General features: G+C 38.5%; 1 protein-coding gene across 2 annotated transcripts in view; it reads right to left on the bottom strand.

Moving 5' to 3' along the window:
• Window positions 1-24,171, bottom strand: part of ajap1 (adherens junctions associated protein 1) — a 64,098-nt gene that overhangs the window by 14,071 nt on the left and 25,856 nt on the right. For both annotated transcript variants that reach the window (XM_055168356.2, XM_055168355.2), the window contains one exon: window positions 19,408-20,126. In XM_055168356.2, the coding sequence (XP_055024331.1) occupies window positions 19,408-20,126 (719 nt within the window). The remainder of the gene's footprint in view (window positions 1-19,407; window positions 20,127-24,171) is intronic.

Below are 24,171 nucleotides of genomic sequence, written 5' to 3' on the forward strand. Positions count from 1 at the left end.
CACAGCAGCAAGCAGGCTCCTGATTGGTTAACGCAGCACGAAATTCCGCTAAAGTTCACATTTTTCAACTTGGGCGTCAGCCACCAATTCGCGTCAAACACAAAATGCACAAAAAGCACCATTCGCGCGTACCGCGCCAAGCACTCAATTCGCGCGAACTAGATACCTGAATAGGGCGGAAACACGTCTTCCGCGCCGCACCAAACACCTCATACTCGCCACGAAACCTTCAGACTCGCGTTAACGCGTCTTCACATTGACCTAACATTGAAATCATTCGCGCTTCACGCCTCTACCGCCGTTGGTGTAAACGCAGCATTAGGCTACAACAACACCAAGTCCACACGCCTGCGTACAACCTTCTTGTTCTCCCAGGTCTCGTCCAAAGCCGTCTGGTTTGCCTCCGACGAATTGGCGCATCAACAATTTGATAGAGGTAATTAATGCACCTTCTCTGATCAGTAATACTAGCTGTGAATATTTCGTACAACTGCTGGAAAGACTATTCTATATTTACCAAATATATATGGCAACTTGAATGGTAAATGGACTGCATTTATATAGCGTTTTTAATAACAGACATATGGCCATCCAAAGTGCTTTACATTTTTTCCTCACATTTACCCATTTACCCAGCGGTGTCAGTCATGCAAGGCACCATCCAGCTCAGGAACAGCTGGGGTTAGGTGTCTTGCTCATGGACACCTCGACACTTGATCAGGTGAAACCGGGAATTGAACCACCAACCTTCCGATTTGCAGAAAACCTACATGAACCACTGAGCCACTTTTTCTGAACTGGCGCATACCTGTCTGCCACCGTAAGCAGACTTTTGTGTTTTTACCCTTTAGGCAGGAATGCGACGGTAGAGCGTTTTTAAGATTTTCACTCTGGAGGGTGGTTTCACTAGCCGTTTCTCAATGTCAAGGAAGGATCCTCGGAATTTCAGCCAAGGACTGAGTCCTTCGTTCAAGAAATATCCCATATTCAGAACAGGATGCATATGTGTATCCTTCGCACTCTTCACGTGCTGAAATCACCCACAATCCTATGCGCGCAGCACGAAAGCACACCTTTCAATCACGCAATGAAGTGCACTTGCTAGCCTGTTCCTTTTAACGTGTTCTCCGAATGCTTAGAGGAGCCTCGTCTAGCCTCTGAAGGAAGTGACTTGTAAGGACTAGTCCTGCCAAGGAAGTATCCTTGACATTGAGAAACGGCTACTGTTTTGTGTTTTAAAGCCCTAAAAACGCTGTCGCCGTGTAAACGAAAGGCACATTACGTTTTCACCCTCAAGCGTTCTCGTGTAAACAGGGCCTAAGTGTGAGTGCAGGTAACAGTCTGCACATAATTTTCCATCTTTTTGTCCTTGTATAGGTGTGTCTCATTTCAGACCCAATTATAGACATATTTCAGCTCTGGCACGAAAAGCCACATTGAGGTATATGGTGTTGCTGTTAAAATACTGAAGTGTTTTGCTTAACCCATCTGACCTCTGGGGTGCTAAGCCTTCAAATTCTGTCTGAACAATCCACACTTCCAGTTAATGATACAAAGAAAATGTCTTTTGATTGTAGTAGTACTATTTATGTGTGTGTGTACATGGTAATTATCACGTTGTGGGGACCAATTGTCCCCACAAAGACAGGAATACCAGTATTATTAATGATTAATGATACAGAATGATGTTTATTACTTGCTTACTCATTTAGCTGACGCTTTAATTCAAAGCGACTTACAATTGCTATATATGTCAGAGGTCACACACCTCTGGAGCAACTAGGGGTTAAGTGTCTTGCTCAGGGACACAATGGTGTGTCATAGTGGATTCGAACCCGGGTCTCTTACACTAAAGGCGTGTGTCTTATCCACTGCGCCATCACCATGATGGTTGGGGTTAGGGTTTGGGGAAGGGAATAGAATATACAGTACAATATAAAATGCATTACTTCTATGGAATGTGTGTGGAAACCAGAATGTGTGTGTGTGTGTGTGTGTGTGTGTGTGTGTGTGTGTGTGTGTGTGTGTGTGTGTGTGTGTGTGTGTGTGTGTGCGTGCGTGCGTGTGTGTGTGTGCAATAAAGCTTTAGGGTCAGTTCTGACTGATTACATTGGCCCTGAGGGCCGTTGTTAATGCCATCATACAAAGCTCAGCTCCAAGTGGCATTCAGAAAATATTTTACTTGTGTTCCTTCCCAGTAAACCTTTGAGATTAACCAGCCTTTTTTCAACAACCACACTGAATGACTTCAAAATGCAAAAATGTTTCTATCTTTTAAATTTGCACCAAATGCACTGTGACTAAACAATTAAGGTACTTTTTTAAATGTTTTTTTTAATAGCAATCCAAAATGGTTTCACCTATTTTGAAATATCCACAATACTGTAAATCCGGCTTGATTTAAAGGTCACATTCTTTCTGATCACATTTTTTAACCCCTAGTTCGTGTGTAATGTTGCTATAATAGCATAAATAATACCTGTAAAATAAAGCTCAAAGTTCACTGCCAGGCGATATATTTTCTTTAACAGAATTCGCCTTTCAAAGCCTACAGCGAACGGCCGGTTTGGAGTACAGCCCTCTACTTCCTGCATTAATGACGTCAGTAGAACAGTTTTTTGACTAAACTCCACCAACAGGAATACGTCATTCGCCAGCTAAGCTAACGGCAAGCTAAGCTAATGGCAAGCTATGAATCACAACACACTAAACAAACTACACTAGCAGAACTCGATGTGTATTTCTGAAGGAGGAACTTCATAGAACAAGGAAGACATCAGCCTGTTTTGAGGACAGTGAAAACAGCTCTATACAGATAAGTAAATTGTGTGTAAAATACCACGTTTTTTTTACACGTGAAACAAACAAATGTAATATTGCGCACTGTAAACATAATCAAAGCTTCAAAAAACAAAAAGAACGGGATTTTAATAAGTACCAAAAGATCAGCTAGTTTGTTTTTTATTTCTTAATGCCATTCCAACATCTATGGCTATATATTTGGCAAAAACTCATCTACACAATTTGGCATCTTTATTTCAACTTGCATGTCTTTGGACTGTGGGAGTAAACCCATGCTGAACATGCGAACACTGAAAGGCCTCCTGACCCAACTAAGGCTCGAAACGGGAACCTTCTCGCTATGATGCCAAAGTGCTACCCACTGAGCCCCATATGCTGCCCTACTAAATGATGATTAAGTAAAGCAGAATTAGTTTCACTGGTCAGTGCTTCAGGCTATTTGTCTGACCTAGAGGAGATTTCGGTTAAAGATGTTTTGCGTGGTGCACTTCCCCCATTATCTTAAGCTGTGCAGAGGAGCTCGGTCAATCATTTGGATCTTATTGATGTTCTGACCCTTCTTAATTGCTTAGCTGGCACTATGACTGATGAAAGCATGCAGATGCATCTGGGAAAAGCTGGCCTCGCTTTCCACTTGCCGTGTCCTGCGTTCGGGTTAGAACTGGATTAATTTCATCTCAGTCGCTGGTCTGAACGCGGCTCTTTGCCATGAAGTCCCCTTACCGCACCAGCACATAAACATATCAGACAGCTATTTAAATTTCTCTCTCTCTCTCTCAGACCCTCTGAGATATAAGCTAGCAGATTGGATTGAGTATCAGGTTATATATTCAGGTGTTTATGCATCTGTGAAATTTTATGAGACGAGCTCTTCGCCCTCGACCTTGCTGGAAGTTGAACTCACGTTGGCTTCTTGGACTGGTGTTTTATGTATCGATTTCTGTTTGAAAGATTCATTCTTGCCTTTCTGTCACACCTAACCAATCACATTCATGTAATATAGAGCTCCCCATTCATTTCTTATTACTGGGGTCCCCGTCTGGGAGAATTATACAGGATCTGTATAACCTTGTATCACCTGAACTTGGGGGATAAGAAAGATAGGTGCACCAATTCCAATCAGGGAATGTGTCGAAAGCGGAAAGCAGCCTGGTGCTGTGGTACCAGACACCCTCCTTCCTAATTGTGGCAGTGATGCAGTCACCTTGCTGTAGGTGCTCGGTTGGGGTGAGCCTTTGTTTCCCTTGGCACCTTTCCAATAATCAGGACAAAAGAGTCCAACCCTCAGAGGCAATAGTTCCAAAACTCTAAAAAAACACAAAGACATGAAGTCCTCTTGCCCAAAGATACTGCAAACACATCTGCCACTACCAATGAAGTACACTGGGTGCTGTTATTGTGACCCTAAATTCAATTTCAGCAATTGTGGTTCAGTAATTGTGATTATAGACACTGATACTTTATATATTTCATCAATTTACATTATTCTGAAGAAAAGTTGTAATAACATTTTTATAATACCATAATACTATACTGTATGTATATATTTTGTTTCACTTGGAAATACATCACATTGCGGCTCCTATAAAGGAATGTTTAATGTTTTCTTAGTAGCAGCAGTGTTAAAAAGATCCAAGATGCACAAAACTGCTAATTATAGTATCTAACTATCAAATGGTGGCCAGCAATATACAGCAAGCAAACTGTTCCAGACCAAATTTAGTACTAACAAGTAAACTGCAATGAGACAACGATTAAAATAGGACAGTAGTGGAAGAAAATAGTTTTTTTTAAAAACTAGGACAAACAGAAAACCCAAATAGCACAGATTTAACACATCAGGACCTTGAGAAATATATGCAAAGGAGACACACCCAGGGGCCAGTATTGTAGATGAAGGTTAGGGGTATACAGGGACCACCATCCACCTAAAGGACATTCAAGTTTGGAGCAGGACATCGGGTGGGTCTGTCGACTAAATGCTCTATTAGCGCAGCCCAATCCTGGCATCTGCAGCTACAGATGGCTTAAAAGGACGAGTGAGATGAAGTGGAAAGGAGATCAGTCTTCACCGACTGCTTTCAATCATGGTGTGGTTTGGCTGAAGGAATACTCGTGGTATAGCAACAGCTTTGAGAACCCTTTTAAAATACTTCTGTTAATCTCAAGCAACTTGAAGGATCTTTAGAATTTGTATGCAGGAGTACCCAAATCCATCAAACTTCTAATGAACTGCTGTGCGGCTGCCAAGTTTAAATTGACTTTATAGAAGCATCGCTCTCTCGTCCACAAAATCACACCTTGAAATTTGTTCTCGGCACTCACAGCATAGATTTTTCACAGTAATTTAAGAAGTCGATTTAGTTTTTAATGGGATGATATAATTTTGTTATAAATGAATTATGGGAGAGAGACAGACAGACAGACAGACAGACAGACAGAGTATATGGACCCTGAAAATCATTCAATGGTGATTGCAAATGTTCTTTTTGGCTCTGAATTTAAAAGTATTGAAGTCTGAATGTATGCATATACACAGAATCTATAGAGGAGAGGTGCCCAAACAATGACCTTTAATTTGGCCTGTCATGCCACGTGAGATAAGGAAGGCGTCATTGACGCAGATGTTCATATTTCTAATTAAACGCTTTTTAGAATGTAACATTTATTGCTTTATTTGTACATTACAGAAATGTAAATTAAAATTTGATGCAAGGAATTAAAGTGAATACATGTTTATATACATGCATATTTGAAGGTGTATAGCATGCATCACGTAACTCAAAAAACTTGGGTATGCTATATGTGCTAATAATGGAGAGGTCATGGCAGTGGCACACAGATAAAAGGAAATTAAAAAATGATTGGAAAATAATTTCTATTTTACAACAGTAACCTTTGAAAAATGTATTTTTTTAAATATTAGAAAAATTATACTTAGGAGACTTAGGGCAACTTTAATTTTAATAATACACAGCAACATTTACTTTTGGCCCACGGCCCTCAGTCAGGTTTGACTTTTGCACCTTGGTAGAAAGAAGTTTGGGCACCCCTGCTAGGGTAGAAATAAATTTTTCAATAATTTTCCATTTTCTGTATTATGGGGATTTGCACCGGAAAGTCAACTTTAAAATCTAAGCCTCTTTGTATAGCCATCTTTCTAATGCAAGTTTTAAAAATAAAAATGACCACTGAGGGCATCTTTTCTGCTACCGCATTTTGCCACATGAGTCTTTTCAAAGTGCCAAACTTTGAAATCAAAAACTGACTAGAGTCAGTTTGATACTGAGTTTTAATAGAATTGATATGTCTATTATTTTAACACAAAGTCTCCTCACATCCTGATAGCAATCACTGTGTTAAGTTGTTTAAATGTATTTGTAGAAATTTATGTCATCTATGAAAGGCGTAGGAGCAAAAAATGTTCAACCAATCATAGATTTCGGTCCGAACGGACGTTTCCTTTTTTGTGCCTCATACGTAAGCGTAATTTGAATGCCCACCGCGCAGCGAGTCCACGCAGACACCATACGTCATTGGCGCGTTCACGTGTGCTCACCTCCTGTCTGTAAACAGCAAGAATGGCAAACTTTTCTGCTGAATTGACAACCTACACAGGAGCAACAAAATAAAAGACATATTTTATAACAACAACAGCAAAAACTGCCTGGATCAGCAAGAGCAAAAACGGCAACTTTACTGCTTTACCACGAGATGCAAACAGCTGCAGGAGGCAAAGTATCTGAAAGGGTCGTTGCACTTTTATTTTGGTAAGGTAGGTACGCAATATGTTTGTATTGAGATGGATTCAGATATTCTAATTTGATGAAACATTGTGTTGCTTATGAAATTTGTGTTTAGCACAAATTTTGAGGATTAGCGCAACGATATAGTTACTACGTCTACACAGCCGAAAGTGTGCTTTGACTAATTCTGATGTAAACCAGTTGTTTATGTTGGTTATTTTGGAAATGTTATTCACTTTGTACTGCAAAGTTTTCTCACTGGTAAATGAGACATGAGATGTGACCGTCTGATCTGTGCATGTTCATGTGTTTTGAAAGAGGCGTGACTTTGGATGGCGATTTGACTTGAGGGTGGGATCGGAACTGCATTGCTAGGCGGCTACCGTTAGCATTTTTCAAAATGTTAACCCTACCTTTATATAAAGTATAAATATCAGCAAATCAGATAAACATAGCCATCTTTTCATTTATGACTTGATCAATATTGATTTACACACCAGAATCCCAAGAAAATTCTCTCATGAATTACATGAACACAAAAACCTTACAGCGCTTGCATTACAGTTCAAAGTAGGCACTGTATGTGTTTATTTATGCTTGATGCTCATTGAATTGTATGACATTAAAAGTAAATGAGTATACCTAAAAGCATACTGTAGTTATATTTGAATGAGATGTTTTCATTTATGAATGAAACATAACTTATTTATCTGAATAGCAATACAAATGCAGGTTTCTCCTGCAAACTCAGTACATTATTAAAAAAAAACATGTTCTCCTCATACACTGTGATGAGTTTAAGAGTTTCCATCGGTGTTATCCTGGCAGACGTAGCTGTGCGAATTTGTCCCTTTTGAATCTAGTTACTAGGGGTGTCACGATTCTCCAAATCCTCGATTCGATTACATTTTCGATTCTAAGGTCACGATTCGATCCGATTCTCGATTTTTACATATTTTTTATATGGCATATAATTTAGACAAAAATTATATGCCATTATTTATTATTATTATTATAATACTTTAACATTAACATGCACATTGCAAAACTCGCATGGGGGTTTGTGGGCTTCACTTAACGCGAGAGCTTGTAGAGAGAGGATTCCTTCTTGCACGCACATGACTATGCGCGGTTGGCTTAATGGATCGGGCGGATGACGTGACGAAAAATAATATTTTAATTAAATTCGGGCGGGTGCCGGATCGACTGCTTGTTATTAGCTCTGTCCTTCTAAGCATGCGACATCTCTGTCTTTCATAGTGGCAGCCTCAGAAGTTCAAGAAAAGAACTGAAATGAGACGGTCTAGCCTTCTGAGGACCCAAAATTTGCGTCACCTGCTGCACACGCCCCCAGTAGCGCCCAACGCGCCTGTCAGCAGAAAACAGCGGAGACATTTCTGACTTATTAAAATAAATATGTAATCAGAAAAATATTAATTTATTTCAGAACATATGACACATTGATGTAGATTAATCTATTCAACAGCATATCAAATAATCAACCTAGAAATATACGCAACATAAACAGAATAATATTAACACAAAACATAACTTATAATACTAAAACAGTGACAAGAAAAAGTTTTCTAATAAATACACACTTTTATTTAATAAAGCTTTTAATTGTTTGGGATATCCTCGGCTGTTAAGGATCCATTCGTTCTATCATTTACAGCGCGGAGAAATGAGGACGCATTTTGACACAGCTCTTATCAACGCTGGCGAAGGAGGTACGTGGCAAACTCAAAAAATGAGAATTAAAAACAAAGGAAATAGAATGTGAGAAAGGGTTGCCTGGAATAAGTTTTACAACGTGGTAAATTAGGATGACACCAGTGCAGGCTATGAAATAATAGTCCATCCGCGCATCTCTAACATGGACTTAATGCGCGTATCTTGGACTCATAGCATCTGAAATAAATCCAGCATAATAAGCAGCTGCGCTTCTCTCTGTCTCACGTGCACGTGCTCGCATCTGTCCGACGTCTGAACATAAACTAAAGTAGTAACCCTTACGTATTTGTTCAGTTTTATGCGTTTCATGCAAGCTAAGGGCAAACTATCCTTTTGTTTAATATAACCCGCTGCATCTTTGCGCCTCCCTCGCTATCCCGCACATGCAGAGAGCTGCACTCTGTCCAAAGTCAGATCACTGGTAATCCTGTTTATGATATGCATTTCAAGGAGTTGTAGCATCCCTCGTCTTTAAAATATGATCGCGTTCCGCTGGACAGATGTTTTTAAAGGCATCTCTGAGAGTTTTTTTCCTCGCTTGGCAAGCCGACCGGACGTGAAATGGGGGCGTGGCAGCATCGACGATCCCATTTTTTAATTCGAAGTTCGAAAGTGTGATTTAATTTCGATCGATTTCGATTTAAAATCGAAATCGTGACACCCCTACTAGTTACGTTTGCGTTTGGTTGCATCAGCTTTATGGTTGCAGAGATGTGAATCCTGCTTAGCGCCCGTCTCGCAATCCTTTGTGGAGAACAGAGCCTGGTCTTGCTAACAAACGGACGCCCACAAACTGTAAATATCCAGCTGTAATTTTTAATGCATTAGAGCTGCATGGGAGGAGTGGAGGTGGCAGCTGGGGGGTAGATGAAGTCTTACCTCCTCTCAGTGTTAACCTCTTTCCCATGCTGTCCTCCCACACGGCCCACCTGGTCGAGGGAAACCTCTTGTTGCACCTGCTGACGGTTTGTGATTGCCAATTAACGCAGATGTCAAGATGTCAATCTCACTTGACTTTAGCTGAGCTACCCCGATCTGAAGACACTTACCGCAAGAATGCAAAGAGAAAACAGAAATTTTTTAAATGCCTTTTCCTGGTGTCAAAGGCTTCCCTGCATAATTTAATCGTCCTGTACAGGGAAGGAAAGAGAGGTGGTCCGGCTATTGCTCCAGACGCAGTGATTGTATTACTTAACACGTAATGAAGTTGCCCGGGGTGGTACTACTTCATTGCTGTCTGTCAGAGAAGCCCTGCGAGCTGACGGCGTCTTAAAAGGTTTACTTTGGCGAAAGTGGACGGTCGTATTGGACAAGCATTTTTGATAAGGACAGCACTCGTAACGTAATAAGGTTTGTGTACTACAGTGCAAGGCAGATCCCTTTGGGCTTGCGAGTGAATTTAGCACAGGTTTACGAGAAAAAACAAAACTGGAACACGTGAAATTGCACACTGAAGGCAATAACTTTTTATCACAGATAAGTTGGAGCATCTGAAAATATCTTGCAAACTTATATCGCATCTAGAACATTAGGTCTTTGGGTAGACTCTTTGGGGAACTGAAATGATGTGCTTCTTTTAGTGGCCCAAAAAACCAATGGTCGTTTATAGGGCGGATTGACAGAAACAATGTTATATCATTACATCCTAAATGGCTGTGCTTTAATGGTGAAAGTTTCAATACCCACTAGGGTTATATTTCCTCTCTGAGATCAATAATGTAAATCTGAATGTATTGGTGCTACAGGAGAAAGATTAGGTGATTAGATGAGAATTTGCTGGAATGTGGAAAAGATATTTCCTGCGAGTAATTATTAAAATGTTTTATTTCACCATTGCACACTTCATTGAGCAGGTTGTCTCACTAGAGATTTTTTAACTCAAAAAAATTGCCTTTCCAACCATTACGTTTTAAGCACGGTCGAGTCTTGGATACAGTAAATGTATAATTTTTGTCTTTTTTATTAAATGTTCAAATAACCTTTGAGTCTAGGGAGGTGATAACAAGCTTGGAGTGCCGAGCAGCAAAACTATAAGACATTTCAATTTTCTTACACACCGAATTGACCTGTTGGCACTGTCTGTGATCTTCATGGTTTCCCTCGCATTATAGGCAAAGGACACACAAACACAGGTGTGCATCAAGCTCTACATTGAATAGGGGGGAGCGGGGCACAACCTAACGCTTTTTGGTTTTGGCTCAATCATTCAAACAATATTGAGTTTGATTAATTATATTTTTACACAAGCAACACACACATTACTAATACAAATTAACATTTTAAGTTTATTTCTAGTACTTACCATTGGACAATTTCACCAAACGTGACAGAAGTGCAAACGTTAAAACTTTCCCCATAGGTGGGGTTAATTGTGACAGGCAGGGGGTTAGTTGTAACATTTGCTTAAAATTAAGTTTGCAGGCAAATATTTCACTACTATTTTGTCTATAAAGTGGATATTGTTTATATATCTGTCTATAATAGACAAGTATCCACAGTGTATTCATTCATCCAGCCCTTTTCTAACAATAGTTCAATTATAAATGGATACAAATGTCTAAATATGCGAGAAAAAGCAGCACAATTATGACAAATGTATTTTATATGTGACCCAGTCTGTAATAACCATACTACAGTTCAGAAACCTAATTCTGAGATAATGATTTATTATTTCAACCTTTGACGTGACCTTATTCAATCAATATTAAAGATATGAACAAAAATTAATTTAACACATCATTTTTAAAAGACAGGCACATTTTTATTTATTTAGCCAGCAACCATTCGTGTGTAGCCTATTTAAAACAACGGCAAGAATTACGCTAAGGTTAGCCGTTTTCATATCGTAAGTGCTGAGGGGTTAGTTGTAACACAGCGTTACAATTAACCCCACTGGGTTAAAATATTTCAAGCCCACCAAAAAAGTTTCTAAGAGCTGCAGACATATTTCATAACAATGCTAAGTTTTAGTCAACAAGACACTGATTAATATGACATAGCATTGGATTTGGTACCTTACACACCCAAGACACCGAAAAACAAACATATAATGAAAAAAATGTACTTACATGCCACCAAAACACTCGTTCAGTCTATAAATAACTCTCTGGAAAACATTTATACATTTTCAATAATTTGCGTGAGATCATCTTTTGGCAGCGTGAAAAAAATACCAGTAAACAAAACTGTCAACCTTGTGCAACAATGTAAACAGTCCGTGTTACAACTAACCTCGTGTTAGTTTTTGCCCCCTACATGGAGAAAGATATTGCCTAGCATTATCATTTGAAGGATGCTTTCTGGAGGCAAGTGATGTGGTTATTATCTACCAGCTGTGTAGTAGTTTACAGAAAATCCTTGACCACTGTGTGAACACAAGCACTCATGGGCACATAGGCACGTACGCAGACAAATTGACCAGTAAACAGCTGCAGTTCACATGATGTCAGTTGCAATAAAGTCCCCGTGCGCTATAACAGCACACTCACAAAGTCAAGGCTGTCACGAGGCGGGAATAATACGTAATTGTAAAATACAGTTAAGTCAGCACTCAGTTGATGGAAAGCAGCTCGTACATGATGCATTGCACACGGTTGTGAAGCAGTGGGCCTTGGGGAAATGCCAGATATAGTTCATCATTAAAATGAGGGGAGCGCTATCAAAGATGCCCGCACGGAAAATGAAGGTAACTTGACAGAATTCAAGTCTCAAGTTTTGTGAGGCTGCCACCAGCTTGCATGAAAGGTAGAGCCACCCCAGATCATGTGTGGTGTGACGTTCTTTGCAAAAAAAAATAACAACCTTATAATATGTTGTTGTAGTATCTACTCAACAATATGAAAGACCTTATTTGACTGACTTACTTTGTCAATTTCTCGTTATCATTAGATCCTCGAACTTGATATTTGGACATTGTAGGTCAAAAATGTGAATTGGTTCAGGTGCGTCCGTGGACGCTCACTGTCATTATTAAAAGCAAAATTTTATATCCAATGAATTAATTTTGGGTACATTTATAGATGCCACCATTTGAGCCTTTGGGTGATTCTCGCGAAATTAGACTTGAGGTGTCATGAAACATTTTGATAAAAAAAATAAATGCAAAGTAAGAGTATCAAAATAAGAAGCATACAGTTACAAACATCTCTTCATGTACTATCATGTACTATTTTGCACATGATTTTAAATGACATCATACAAACCAATTTTTTTCACATTTAAGGGGAAATTTTCATTACCGCAATGTGTCTATGGCTGGATTTTGGTTCTTTGACATGGAAATATTTATAATTAAACAATCTAGAAAATAAAAAGCTTCAGTGCATGTTATACTATAAACATTTACAGTAAAGAAATATGTGGTATTTGGTGATCATTGGTAAATGTAGAGGCAATAATAAGGAATATAAATGTGTCCAAGACCAATTTTCTCATCCTCCGCAACAATTTTCAATCATTGTTTAAGCCCTCAAGGAACTAACATTTAAAAAACATTGTTGGAAGGGACATAATTGAGTGTGACACTCAAGATGGCTACCAGGAAAGCAGTTGTTATTTTTTCTCTCCAGATAAAAATTGAAATTTTGTTTGTCATAGTACCTAGACAACTTTTTTGTTCTTATTACCGAAACATGAGTTTCTAAATGAATATATATTTAATGTAACATCATGTTGCGGTAATGAGAATTTTTAATAATGATAATCTAAAAAATGTAAATAGTTCTATAGGAAATATTTTTTAAATCCTCTAAAAATAATGGTTATAGTAAGTTCAGACCTTAATCTTATATGTGCAAAAAAATGGCTTCAATGGCTTTTAAAAAAAATCTGATGCTAGACACCTTTTAAATCTGGATTTCCCCCCTTTACTGAATGTCCAGAATGTTTAAGGTAAATCCAGCAACCAGAACTTAATTTCTTGTTTGTGTTTGGATTTATAAAATAAATAAAAACTTGATTTTATATGTTGATTTTCTAGTCATTTAAAGGTTACATAATCAGCACTTATCACACATCATTTTCAGGTCCTGTATATACTGCACGATTTTACTTCCAATAGGAACACATTCTTCTGATTGATATCTTCATTAGGAAGAAAGACGGTTGCATTATTAACACTGTTGGTGTCGTGGACTTAAAAAGAGATGCACAAACAGTCGTAATAATGTCTGCACACTTCACACGCTCAGGCAGGAATCCGCTAGTATAGATGCCTAATGCTTCAGTTTTATATTCATGGCCCATGGTCTTTTTTCCCATTACTCCACATGTCAGAAGCAGTTTGGTGCAGGTGTATGCGATGGGCCACGTTTACCCGAGATGTTCACCAAAAGGCGAAGCGGAGGGATATCACCTTGACAAGGATTTCGTTTTATCAGACAAGTTCAAACCCGGCTTCACGGACAAGGATAATTATGGCACGCCTGTAGGGCACTACACATGATACACTTTTATGCTTCATATGAAAGACACACCAAGGAAGTATGCTACATAATACATTGAGATTTGGGACACATCTACAGCTTTAAATGTTTAAAGTAGGCTATGTTTCTTTCTGTCGACAACATCAAAGAGAGTAAATCTAAGCTCCTGGTAGCCATCACGTAGCCTTGCCCAAAATTGTCAATAATGCAGCTTTCCATTTGCAGTACAAGATTGGCTGTCGTTCTATTATTTATCTGCTTAGGTATTAATATTCGGAGGTTGCTTGTTATTTTGATGGAATCATTGATGGGTGACTTTCCATGATATTTTCTTTATGGCAAAACAGCAGTTTAAAAAGAGCTACGGATTGTGCGCCGCAAACAAATGATTCGGTTTTCACGCCTCGGTTGTATTAAAACTGCAATTAACACTGGTACTACTTCTATTCACCAGATAATTAAAATATGCAAAAACATTGCAGCATTGTCTGGATGAGCCAATTACACTCGCTTCCACACACAAGAGCAAAAAAACAGACCACTCAAATTAATTTAGCAGCAAATATTGGATTAAACTGCTTACTGCACATGAATATACACACTATAGTGCACCACCACCTCTTACCGCTTATAGGGCCCTATCATACACCTTGTCCAAAACGGCGCAATGTGTGGAGCAAGTGTCTTTTGCTAATTTCAACCCGCCGCAAATATCTCTGTTGTGAAAACGAACTTTGCCGCGGGTTTTTAAAATGCCTCTGCTGCCTGCTTCTGCATAGATCAACCTACCCTCAAAGATTCACTCTGATTGGATTTCTTCCCAAATTGTCCCACAAAGTGAGTAGCTCTGATTGCATCTCTTCTCCATTCGTCCCTCCCTAACATTTTCGTCTTATTTTTATTTGTTGACTAAAGTGTCAGTTATATATCGTTACAGTCTTCGTCATCATATCTGACTTTTATTTAGTTTTTTTTTAGTTTTCGTCCGTGAAAAAGGTTCGTTGACGAATATTTTTCGTCATCGTCTTCGTCAACGAAATTAACACTGGTTGGTGCGTTGCTATTTTGAGACAACTAAAATATACTACGCCATTGACCAACTAAAACCTGATCTAAAGTCTAAAGTCAATGGCGCAATATTGTTTTTGTTATTTAATGAGCGCATTAGTAATGTGCGCCTATAAACGGGATGCGGGTTTGCTTATCACACACATGGATGGGCAGCAGCACACAAACGTTTGTAATTAAATTGTAAAAGATTATTATTGAGTCTCTTGGACATAAATGAGGACCGATTATGAGACGTTAGAAGGCGTAAAGTGCTGCCTCACCTGTAGCATGGTGAGTAATTAAATGTTTTGCTTTAAACAAATGCAAAAATTGCATCTATTTGTAATTTTTTTAATGCTACCCCACAGATTTATTGTATATGGTGACTTTGTATCTGTGGATATGATGAGATGAGAACCTTTTTTAAGTAATTACTTTCCTTTTAAAGTAATTGCTTTTCAAAACACTCACAGCACTGTCCGAGTTCTGAAACGTTGCGGCTCTTCACACGTTTGTAAATTCTTTATTTCCTGTTTGTTACAAATAAAGTATTTTTAGAGTACAAACCTTTTCTTGCATATTCGTAAATTATTTTTTTGATAACACAGATCATCTAGGCTATCCTTCCATTTACAGCAACCAAAAGCCTGCTAATTTTACTTCCATGACTGAAAGAAAACAACCTTTAAAGGTTTTAATACAAAAAAATAACATTTCAATACAAATGAATATAACGCAATTTTTTTAACTTCAATTATAAACTGGGGTCTTCTTCCTCCACTTAGTTTTCCAGTTTACAAATTCTGCCATCTAAATAGGGAATCAACATTGCGTCAGCGCAACTGGCTTTTAAAGGGGATGAGAGCTGAGACTCTCATTGGTTTATTGCACGTTCGCCCAAAACAAACCCATTACTCATTACAACAACCCTTTTAGACTGTGTGCTTGGCGCACCAACCATTTTTCCCGTTGTTAAATTAGCAAAAGTGGATTTGGACATGCCCGTTTGGTCTTTAGGCCATGCGCTTAGATAGTTAAAATAAGCCCAATAGTATGTGACCATCATAAGTACTAAAACCTAAAATGTATTCTTCAGTAACAGAAATGTACTTCCTTCCAAAAATTCCTATTTTAAATCATTTTTGGTCAAAATAAATAATGTTTTATTTAAATAAATAATATTTTTAGCTGTTAATAATTTTTTAAAAACCCAATTATTAGATTAAATCTAGATTCAGCTTTATTGTCATTGTGCAGAAAACAAGAACTGCAATATAATGCAATCCATGCCAGTTTTTACCATAAGTTTTAACTGTATTGATATCTCAGATGTCAACATTTGGTGACTTAAATACTAGTGTGAAGTCTCTGTTTAAGTTTCAAACATTCTTTCAAATGATTTTCTATAAATAAGTGCAGCTTTCAGAATTGTCACATCCATAATGTTATTTCTTCCTCATAAATGCACACACGAAAAATAAAATTGTTCTTTGAGGAGCCATCTCTCTTTTCTATTTGTTGGGTATTATTGCTTCTGGTTTACGTGTGCACTTTATTTGTCACATCCACAACAAGTGTATCTTTTCTATTATAAATTTTTCTTATGTCTGTGGTTAGGAAAGTTTAAACAGATGGTTCAATATATTGGTAATAAATACATTCTATGAGAGATTATGCTTTAATTTTTGACTGCAAATGTCACATTCATAACGCTGGAATTGCTCAATTATACAAGTTATGAGTTTAGTATCTAATAATGTCTAAAATTACCAATTTTCCTCTACTTTGGACAGATGGGTTGTAAGCTGTCAATCTGGTACAAGCCAGTCTTGTATTCAGCTAACACTGCTCTATGAAAATCATAAATGAATGGAGAAGGGGATTATTGGAGTGGCACTTGAAATAGAAAAATAATGGAAATTGTCTTTCACATGTAATGAGACTGTTGTCGTCATTCTAGATAGACTTCATTTAGCCAATCATTCCTATGTTTAATGAGGCTGCGATATCTGAATGGGAGTTGACCTTTGCATTAAAATATAATTTGACATGCATGAACGTATGCAAGTTTGCCAATTCAGGGAAGTCATAAAATGGTTCTCGCTTGTATATTAAGTACCCTGAATCTAATTTTATGGGAGTCTTTATTGTTAATATCCTTCTCAGCTAATGTAATCTATTGCTACTCCTCAAACCGCTAAAGATTAATAAGTGCAAAGTAGCGCACAGCTGAAGTTTGAAATGATGGGATCAAAGCATCCTTTTCTGCGATCATAAGGGTGGAGGGGGTATCTGTTATTTATTACATCTGTAGCTGCAGTGTGCTCTTGTGTAAAACCTAATTGTGCATTATAAGTATGACCAATTTGCAGACAGAAACAAATCTCAGCATACAGCATACACGGATAGTGTCAAACCAATTTGTAGAAAGTATAAAATCTGTTCCCCTTTTTGCACAGACTTATGGAGCACAATAGTTGATGTACCCAGAGGGCTCTATACTGAATAAACAACTAGCCTTACTGTATATACTGTATGTATCAACATCACAGTTTCAACATAACCCATGTCTCACAATTAGCTGATTAACCAATCACATTAAGCACAAAACTTTAGCAGCAGTATATTGTGTCTGTCAGATTTTACATAATTAAAGCTAGGCTTTTATCTGCAGTAAAATTGAAGAGAAAGCCCATGCGATGCTTGAACAGATGCATGCTCCCGGTCCTCCAACAATTGAACCACTTTCTTTGCCAAGTACAGCTTCGTGAGTATTGAACACCCTCAGTTTTTCTAAAAAAATTACCCACACAGTGTTTTTGAGACACCATTTGCTGACTTTAAACCACCTTATGCCATCATTTTTAAGAATTTATTTCACCTTGTGTAAAATGCATATGACAAACCGAACAATAGTTCAAAATGTTTTAAGTAAATTTGGTTATCATTTAATGACTCTATACCCATTTAAATTTTTGCTTGTGCAGGTTTCCCACACCTTAGTTAACTTCAAATTCAAAGACCTTTCAAGGACTTTCCAGGTCCAATACCCTCAAATTCAAGGACTAAATTTGGGGACAAGAAGTGGGAGCAGGTTACATTGTGTTACCTTTTAAGATACATTGTTACAGTTCCCTTTCAAGGGAACTCGCGCTGTGTCACTTCGGTGACATTTTAGGGACGTCTCCAGGGGTCTGAATGTGTATATCAAATTCAACCAATGCTGAGGCTAAACGACAAAGATAGGGTGACGCAGGAGCCAGGAAGTATATCGCTACCTGAAATATTGCCAAAGACTGCGTTACAGGGACGCAGGAAGTATGGCAAGGGAGAGACAGCATCTCGTTCCCTTCTGGGGAAACAACAGTTACATACGTAACCCGAGACGTTTTCATGTGTCAAACACAACTATGCAAAAAAGCATTTTGGTATGAATCAACATTCGCATACAGAAGATATAAGCATTTAAAGCGAACAGGGGTGCGTTTCCCAAACAACAACGTAACTCGTTGCTGAACGACCAGGGTACGATGCATCGTTGGAGAAACTAACTATCTTGTCACGACTGTTTCCTGAAAGCATAGTAACTTTGTCGCGCATTCGTCGTTTGAACCATGTTGGTTTAACAACATAGTTGATAATGTCACGTGGGAGGTGAAGTACTAATTAATCTGTGCAAATCGATTTAATGTCAGATTATTGCTGTAAATAACATATATTGCATCGGAAGGCGTATTTTGTTATCGTGATTAAGTTAACTGTTGTTTATTTTCAAGATATTTAATACACACGCAAGTTCCCTCTTACGTCACTCCTCCCAGGGATTCCCCAGGGTCTTAAAGCTCGTAGTTCTACGCACATGCGCAGTTTTCAAATCCAGCGCTTTCATTCTGTTCACAAATTTAAAGACGTAAAATAAAATTGTAATATATTTAGAATGATGGATTTATACTGTACTGCATGTTTTTTGCTTATTTTGTTTAAAAGCATGATCAACGTAAGTCTACATATGATAATAACAAGGAACGATGCTTCTAACGACAGGTGAAGAGCTGTTAGCGATGCAGTTTGCAAATGTTCGATTGAATGATGGTTTCGGGAAACACCAAATCGTTGAACGATGTTAATAACGATGAACCTTGCGATGTTCGTTGGCTAACAATGCTTTTGGGAAACGCACCCCAGTTTAGCACGTGTGCTTAAAAAGTCTAGAATTTTTATGATATTATTCTACACTACACAGGGAATAATATGGATGTTTTACCAAAAAAACTTCTTGCACAAAATCAAGCACTTTCAATGACCTGTATCTATGTATGTATATTTTCAATAACTTCCCAGGGCCTTGAATTTTTCCCCCCTGATTCACAAACTTTTCAGGATTTTTAAGGACCCGTGGAAACCCTGTTGTGTCAACAGAACTCTTCTGATGACGAAAATTGCATCACGCGCAATGTACGCGGACCCTCGTGTACACTTTAAAAATGGGCTATATTAAGTCATTCAGGCTTTTTAACATAATGATATTACTGTAAGCAAATGATAACCACATTGGGTGAACCGTTCCTTATAGTGTTTTTGTGCAGAACCATTACACAGATTACAAAACCCAAGCTAAATCAAGTGATAGAGTAATGAAAACTCTCTCCTACCTGGTGTGTCCCCAAAAGGTTTCTGTGGTTTGGCAGTCACTCTAGAGTTAGTGCTTGGCTGTGTGGTGCTGTGCCTCTTAGGGTGCGCGGTTGTAATTACCGCATACGTCCTTTGGGGGCTGGGTGTGGTGGTGCTAGTGACGCTAACTGTGGTTGTGGAGGGGGGTAAAGAGTTGACTGTGGTGTTCAGGGTCATTTTCGCTTCCTCCTCGACTCCCTCATAAGCCCCTGTGGGACCCCAGTCAATATATCCTGCCACGGTGATGGCCATTCCCTCGAGTGAGTCAAAGCCATCACCTCTCGACTGCCTCCGCGAACGAGATAAATGAAGGTTTAAATCAGATTTACTCTTCAACTTCCAACTTCCGGAGGCGGCCAATTTGCACTCCGCACAAAGTTGTCGTTTCTGGGCTGAGCTGCGGTGCTCACGCCCTCCCGTTTTGGTATCCCCCAGCTCTCTGTGGTTGCCCAACGATGGCAGGAGAGGGGGAACACCACGTTGCAAGATACCCAGAGTCCTCAAATGCTGGCCAATGAGTGCGTCCCGGGTTGGTGACGGGTGCGGCTGCCGACGGGGCACTGACCTGGGCAGTAGTTTGACGGCGAGTCCTTGGCCTACTGGTGCACATAGAGACAGATCCATTGTGAGATGGACAAGGATGAAAAGGATCCACATTCTACATCCCAGCATTCCCCCAGGTCTCCAAGCAACTGCCGAACTGTGGAGCAGAGAAAGAATGAGAAAAATCTGTCAGATCGGAGGACCTTTATCAAAGTGCTTGTTTTACCCTCCATCAGAGAAAGAGAGAGAGAACATACTCAACAACATTTACACTTTTTTTTACCTTAAACACTACCTTGTTAGATGTTTCAAGGGCTGAATAGATAGACCTGTGCAGTACACTTTCTAATGTCCTTATTTCCAACACCATTTTCCAGTCTAGCGATTTTCGCTCTAGGCTTCGTTCTGCTTTGTGACTCACTAAATTCTCATAAATTGAACTCCAATATTAATTAGATGTTTGATTCCTTTATAACAGTACAATACTTCAATGTTGTTTTCAAAGGCATGTACTTTATAAGGCGTAGCCCTTACATTTATCATCGACTTTGCTGTCTGATACATTTTTAATTTCTTAAATTATAGCCTGTCAGTGGTTTAACTGATTACAAGCAGGTAGTAAAACAATGAAGCCCGTAAACCATAAATTGCCGCATTTACAATACCTCCACTATGTTCTTGTTTGTTTTTTTTGGCTGAAGGGCTTCTTGGGAACACATTGATCTAAGCTGCCATAACAGCAGATAAACGCAATCTTATAAACCAAGAACTGAATTGATCCAGACAGAGTTCATCAAGGAATGCTCGTAATCTTCCCTGTCCTTCAACAATTGGTTGCGGTCAAAAGCTAATTTAAAAGAATTAATGAACCCACACATGGCCACGCACAAGCTACGTGGTGCATATTTCGTAAACACGAAATATGTTAATGGTTATGACTTCCCAAGAAAGAAAAAGCACAGACTTAATATTTATTTCTCCTTGACGGCAAAATCAATGTTATTAAAGGATTATAATGTGTTTTAGAAACAATTCTCTGAAATGACTTAACACAGACTTTAAAATCCCATATTTGAATAAGACTTTGGTAAACAACAAGAATTCAGCTAAATTACCATTCCATACTGCAGGAGAATAAACTTCCTTTCATCTGAAGAGCACTTCCATTTACCTCTGCTTAAGAACACGATCACTTAGAGCTTGTTCGGCATGCTGCTCCATCTGTTCGCAAGTAAGATGGATTTCCCCAGCACGCTATAGCAGAGGGCCCTTGCAGTCCATTTATATGCCTCTTTCAACCTCTCTTCATATATCTTCCACTTTTGAAATAAAAAGCGTACTTGTGGGATCTGGTCTGACTGAACTAGGTCAGGACCTTGGGTTGACCACTCATCTGAGAGATTTTACCTCACTAATAAGGTTCTGCGATCCCTTCGGGTTGGCCCCCAGGGGCCCCTGACTCACACTCCCTCTGTTAATGTGTTCCATTAAAATGTAATTCCTGTCAAGAACATCGCTGTATTTACTTAAGGCAGTGTATCGGAAGGGATGTTGTGCTATTAATGATCTCTCAATTGCTGGTTTGTGATGAAATTAGATGACTATGGTAATGCAAGTTCACACTGCTGTGATATTAATGAGGGCTAAATTAAGGGTCGCGTGACATTGTGAGAAAGAAGAAGAGAGTGCAGATGAACAAACCATCCATGTTTTATACTAATATAATAATAACACACCATCTACAATTCAGGTCAGATCAACACAGTGCAGCCCATAGAGCTGGCATTGTAATTCTAAACATGAACCGAAATACAAAGGAGGACACAATAAATATTGAAAAAGCGGTAAAGGGAACAATATTATAACTCTGGACTGCATTTATCATAGCAAAGCTTTATTTCGGCCTTCGTAGTTAACGCCCCCAGGCAGCTATTTCTAGCCGTACAAGTAGGCTAAAGCTCTTGAATGCATCTACTGGGGAAATACTGTAATCTCTCCAAGCTTCCAGAAACTGCATGCCAAGCTTGCGTTTCAATAACATGACAAATAATCGATAAAAAACAAATACTTTGTGCTCAATTTTTTTAGTTGATGGGGAGAATTTGTTACATTCTGTAAGAAGTCAAAATTGTTGTAATGGGCTTAACATGCCCATGCTTATCAGTCAAAGTCTGACCCCTTGTTAACAACAAGATGATTGAGATTTGTCATTAAAAAGCATTGCTTACTTTCCCACAGTATATTGAGTGTTGTAATGTATATTCAATTGAATGCCATCTCTTTATATTGCCTCATTGACTCATATCAGAGTCTAGTACAACAGAGCAATAATTCCCTGGACACTGAAAATAAAGGTTACAGATGCTCCTTATTTGATGATGCAACAAATCATAAAGAATGATGTCATATGCAGGGTTCATTATCCACATCTAACCACATTTCTTCTTTGTCTGTCTAATGTCTCTTCTTTACTTCTCCACATTTCTTTTTTGTATTAAAGGGATAGTTCACCCAAAAATGAAAATTCTCATTATTTCATAAATTATTTACTAACTCTCATGTTGCTACAAACCTGTATTAATTTCTTTTTACTGATGAACAAAGGAAGATATTTTGAGGAATGTCTGTAACCAAATGATCAGAGGCCCCATTGACTTCCATAGTGTTCTTTTTCCTACTATGGAAGTCAATGGGGCCTTTGGTTGGTTTGGTTACTAACATTCCTCAAAATATCTTCCTTTGTGTTCATCCGAACATAGAAATTTATACAGGTTTTGTAACAACATGAGACTGAGTAAATTATGACAGGATTTTTTTTTTTTTTTAATGAAATCTTTTTTCCAGGGCGCACAATGCGAAGTTCGTCACAACATGTATGTAGCCCATCATGTGTTTGGTTCGTAATTTCAAAATATGTGTTCAGCGCGTCGAGTGTGCATCACGTGTCTTGTCAAAAAATTTATTTTGTGAACGTGAGCGTCTTTTTTATCATAAACGGTTTTGATGCGTGTGAAGCAGGCACTTATTTAAAAAAAAAAAAAAAAACATGAGATCCACATGGTTCAGATGACGCAAGCAACAAACACATATTTTCAAAACACAAGCAACTTACATGACACCCCGAACACATATTTTAAATTTGCGCCCCTTGGAAGAGCAGTCACCAGCCGCAACTGAATTGTATGGCAATGAGAGTGAATTGTGACAAACATTCAGCTTAAGATGTTACAAAAAGAAAGTATATCGATGAGGGCAGGGGCCTCGTGCACCATTTTTTTTAAGGGGGCACAGTGTGCACAGCTCACAGAAATTTGTGCATACACAGACATCAAACGAAATATTATAGCTTTCAGTCTTTTCCATGGCACTTACATTTCTAACAATTTGAGCGCCCCTGCCTTTATCCAAAATCCTCCAAAATAAAAGTGTTGACTAACTTTTATATCAAATACTATTCAATCAGAATAATGACATATTGGCATCATATTTATATCTAAACGGCATGTTTAGTTTATTTACGTTTTGTTTAATTTGTGTCATTAATGCATTTTGCACAACAACTGCATTATCCTATCAAATTAATATAATTTTAAATCCATAAAGTATATAAACAAAACAAAAACATTACTTAAGCTATAGCCACGGGATTGATTTAAATGTTCAATAATTATAAAAAAAATGTTTAGATAAAGTTATAACCTCATATGTGAGCATGTGTGATTTCGCGCCCCCGTGAACTGTGGCGAACTTTGGCGTTGTACCAAGATGAATAGAAATCTACTATAACATCAAGACTGTCACATTTTAAACCATACATTTTCTACACAGAGGAGGTTAACTGCACATAACCGTACTGGGGTTTGGAAATGTTGTGAGCGTTTCTTACACGTTTTAATTCCTCAGATAGCAAAATGCAACAGCAAAAAGCTTGTGAGCACGCTCAGACGCTGATGACGTCTGCGACTGCACTGTCTGCAGCACCTGCCGCCAGAATAAAGTAATGTAACATGATCAAAACACTATCAAAATGGCAAAAATCTCTGAAAAGTGACAAGGATGGAGACCCGGAATTAATAATATTTTGCATATTAATCAGATTAAAAGACAAGTGACAGATTAATGGACGCTTCTTTGATTTTGAGGTTGCATGCAAAATCCATTTGGCTTAAAAAACCGAGGGGGCAAGTGCCCCCTCAGTTTGA

The sequence above is a fragment of the Misgurnus anguillicaudatus genome, chromosome 5, assembly GCF_027580225.2.
Source record: "Misgurnus anguillicaudatus chromosome 5, ASM2758022v2, whole genome shotgun sequence".
NCBI lineage: Eukaryota > Metazoa > Chordata > Actinopteri > Cypriniformes > Cobitidae > Misgurnus > Misgurnus anguillicaudatus.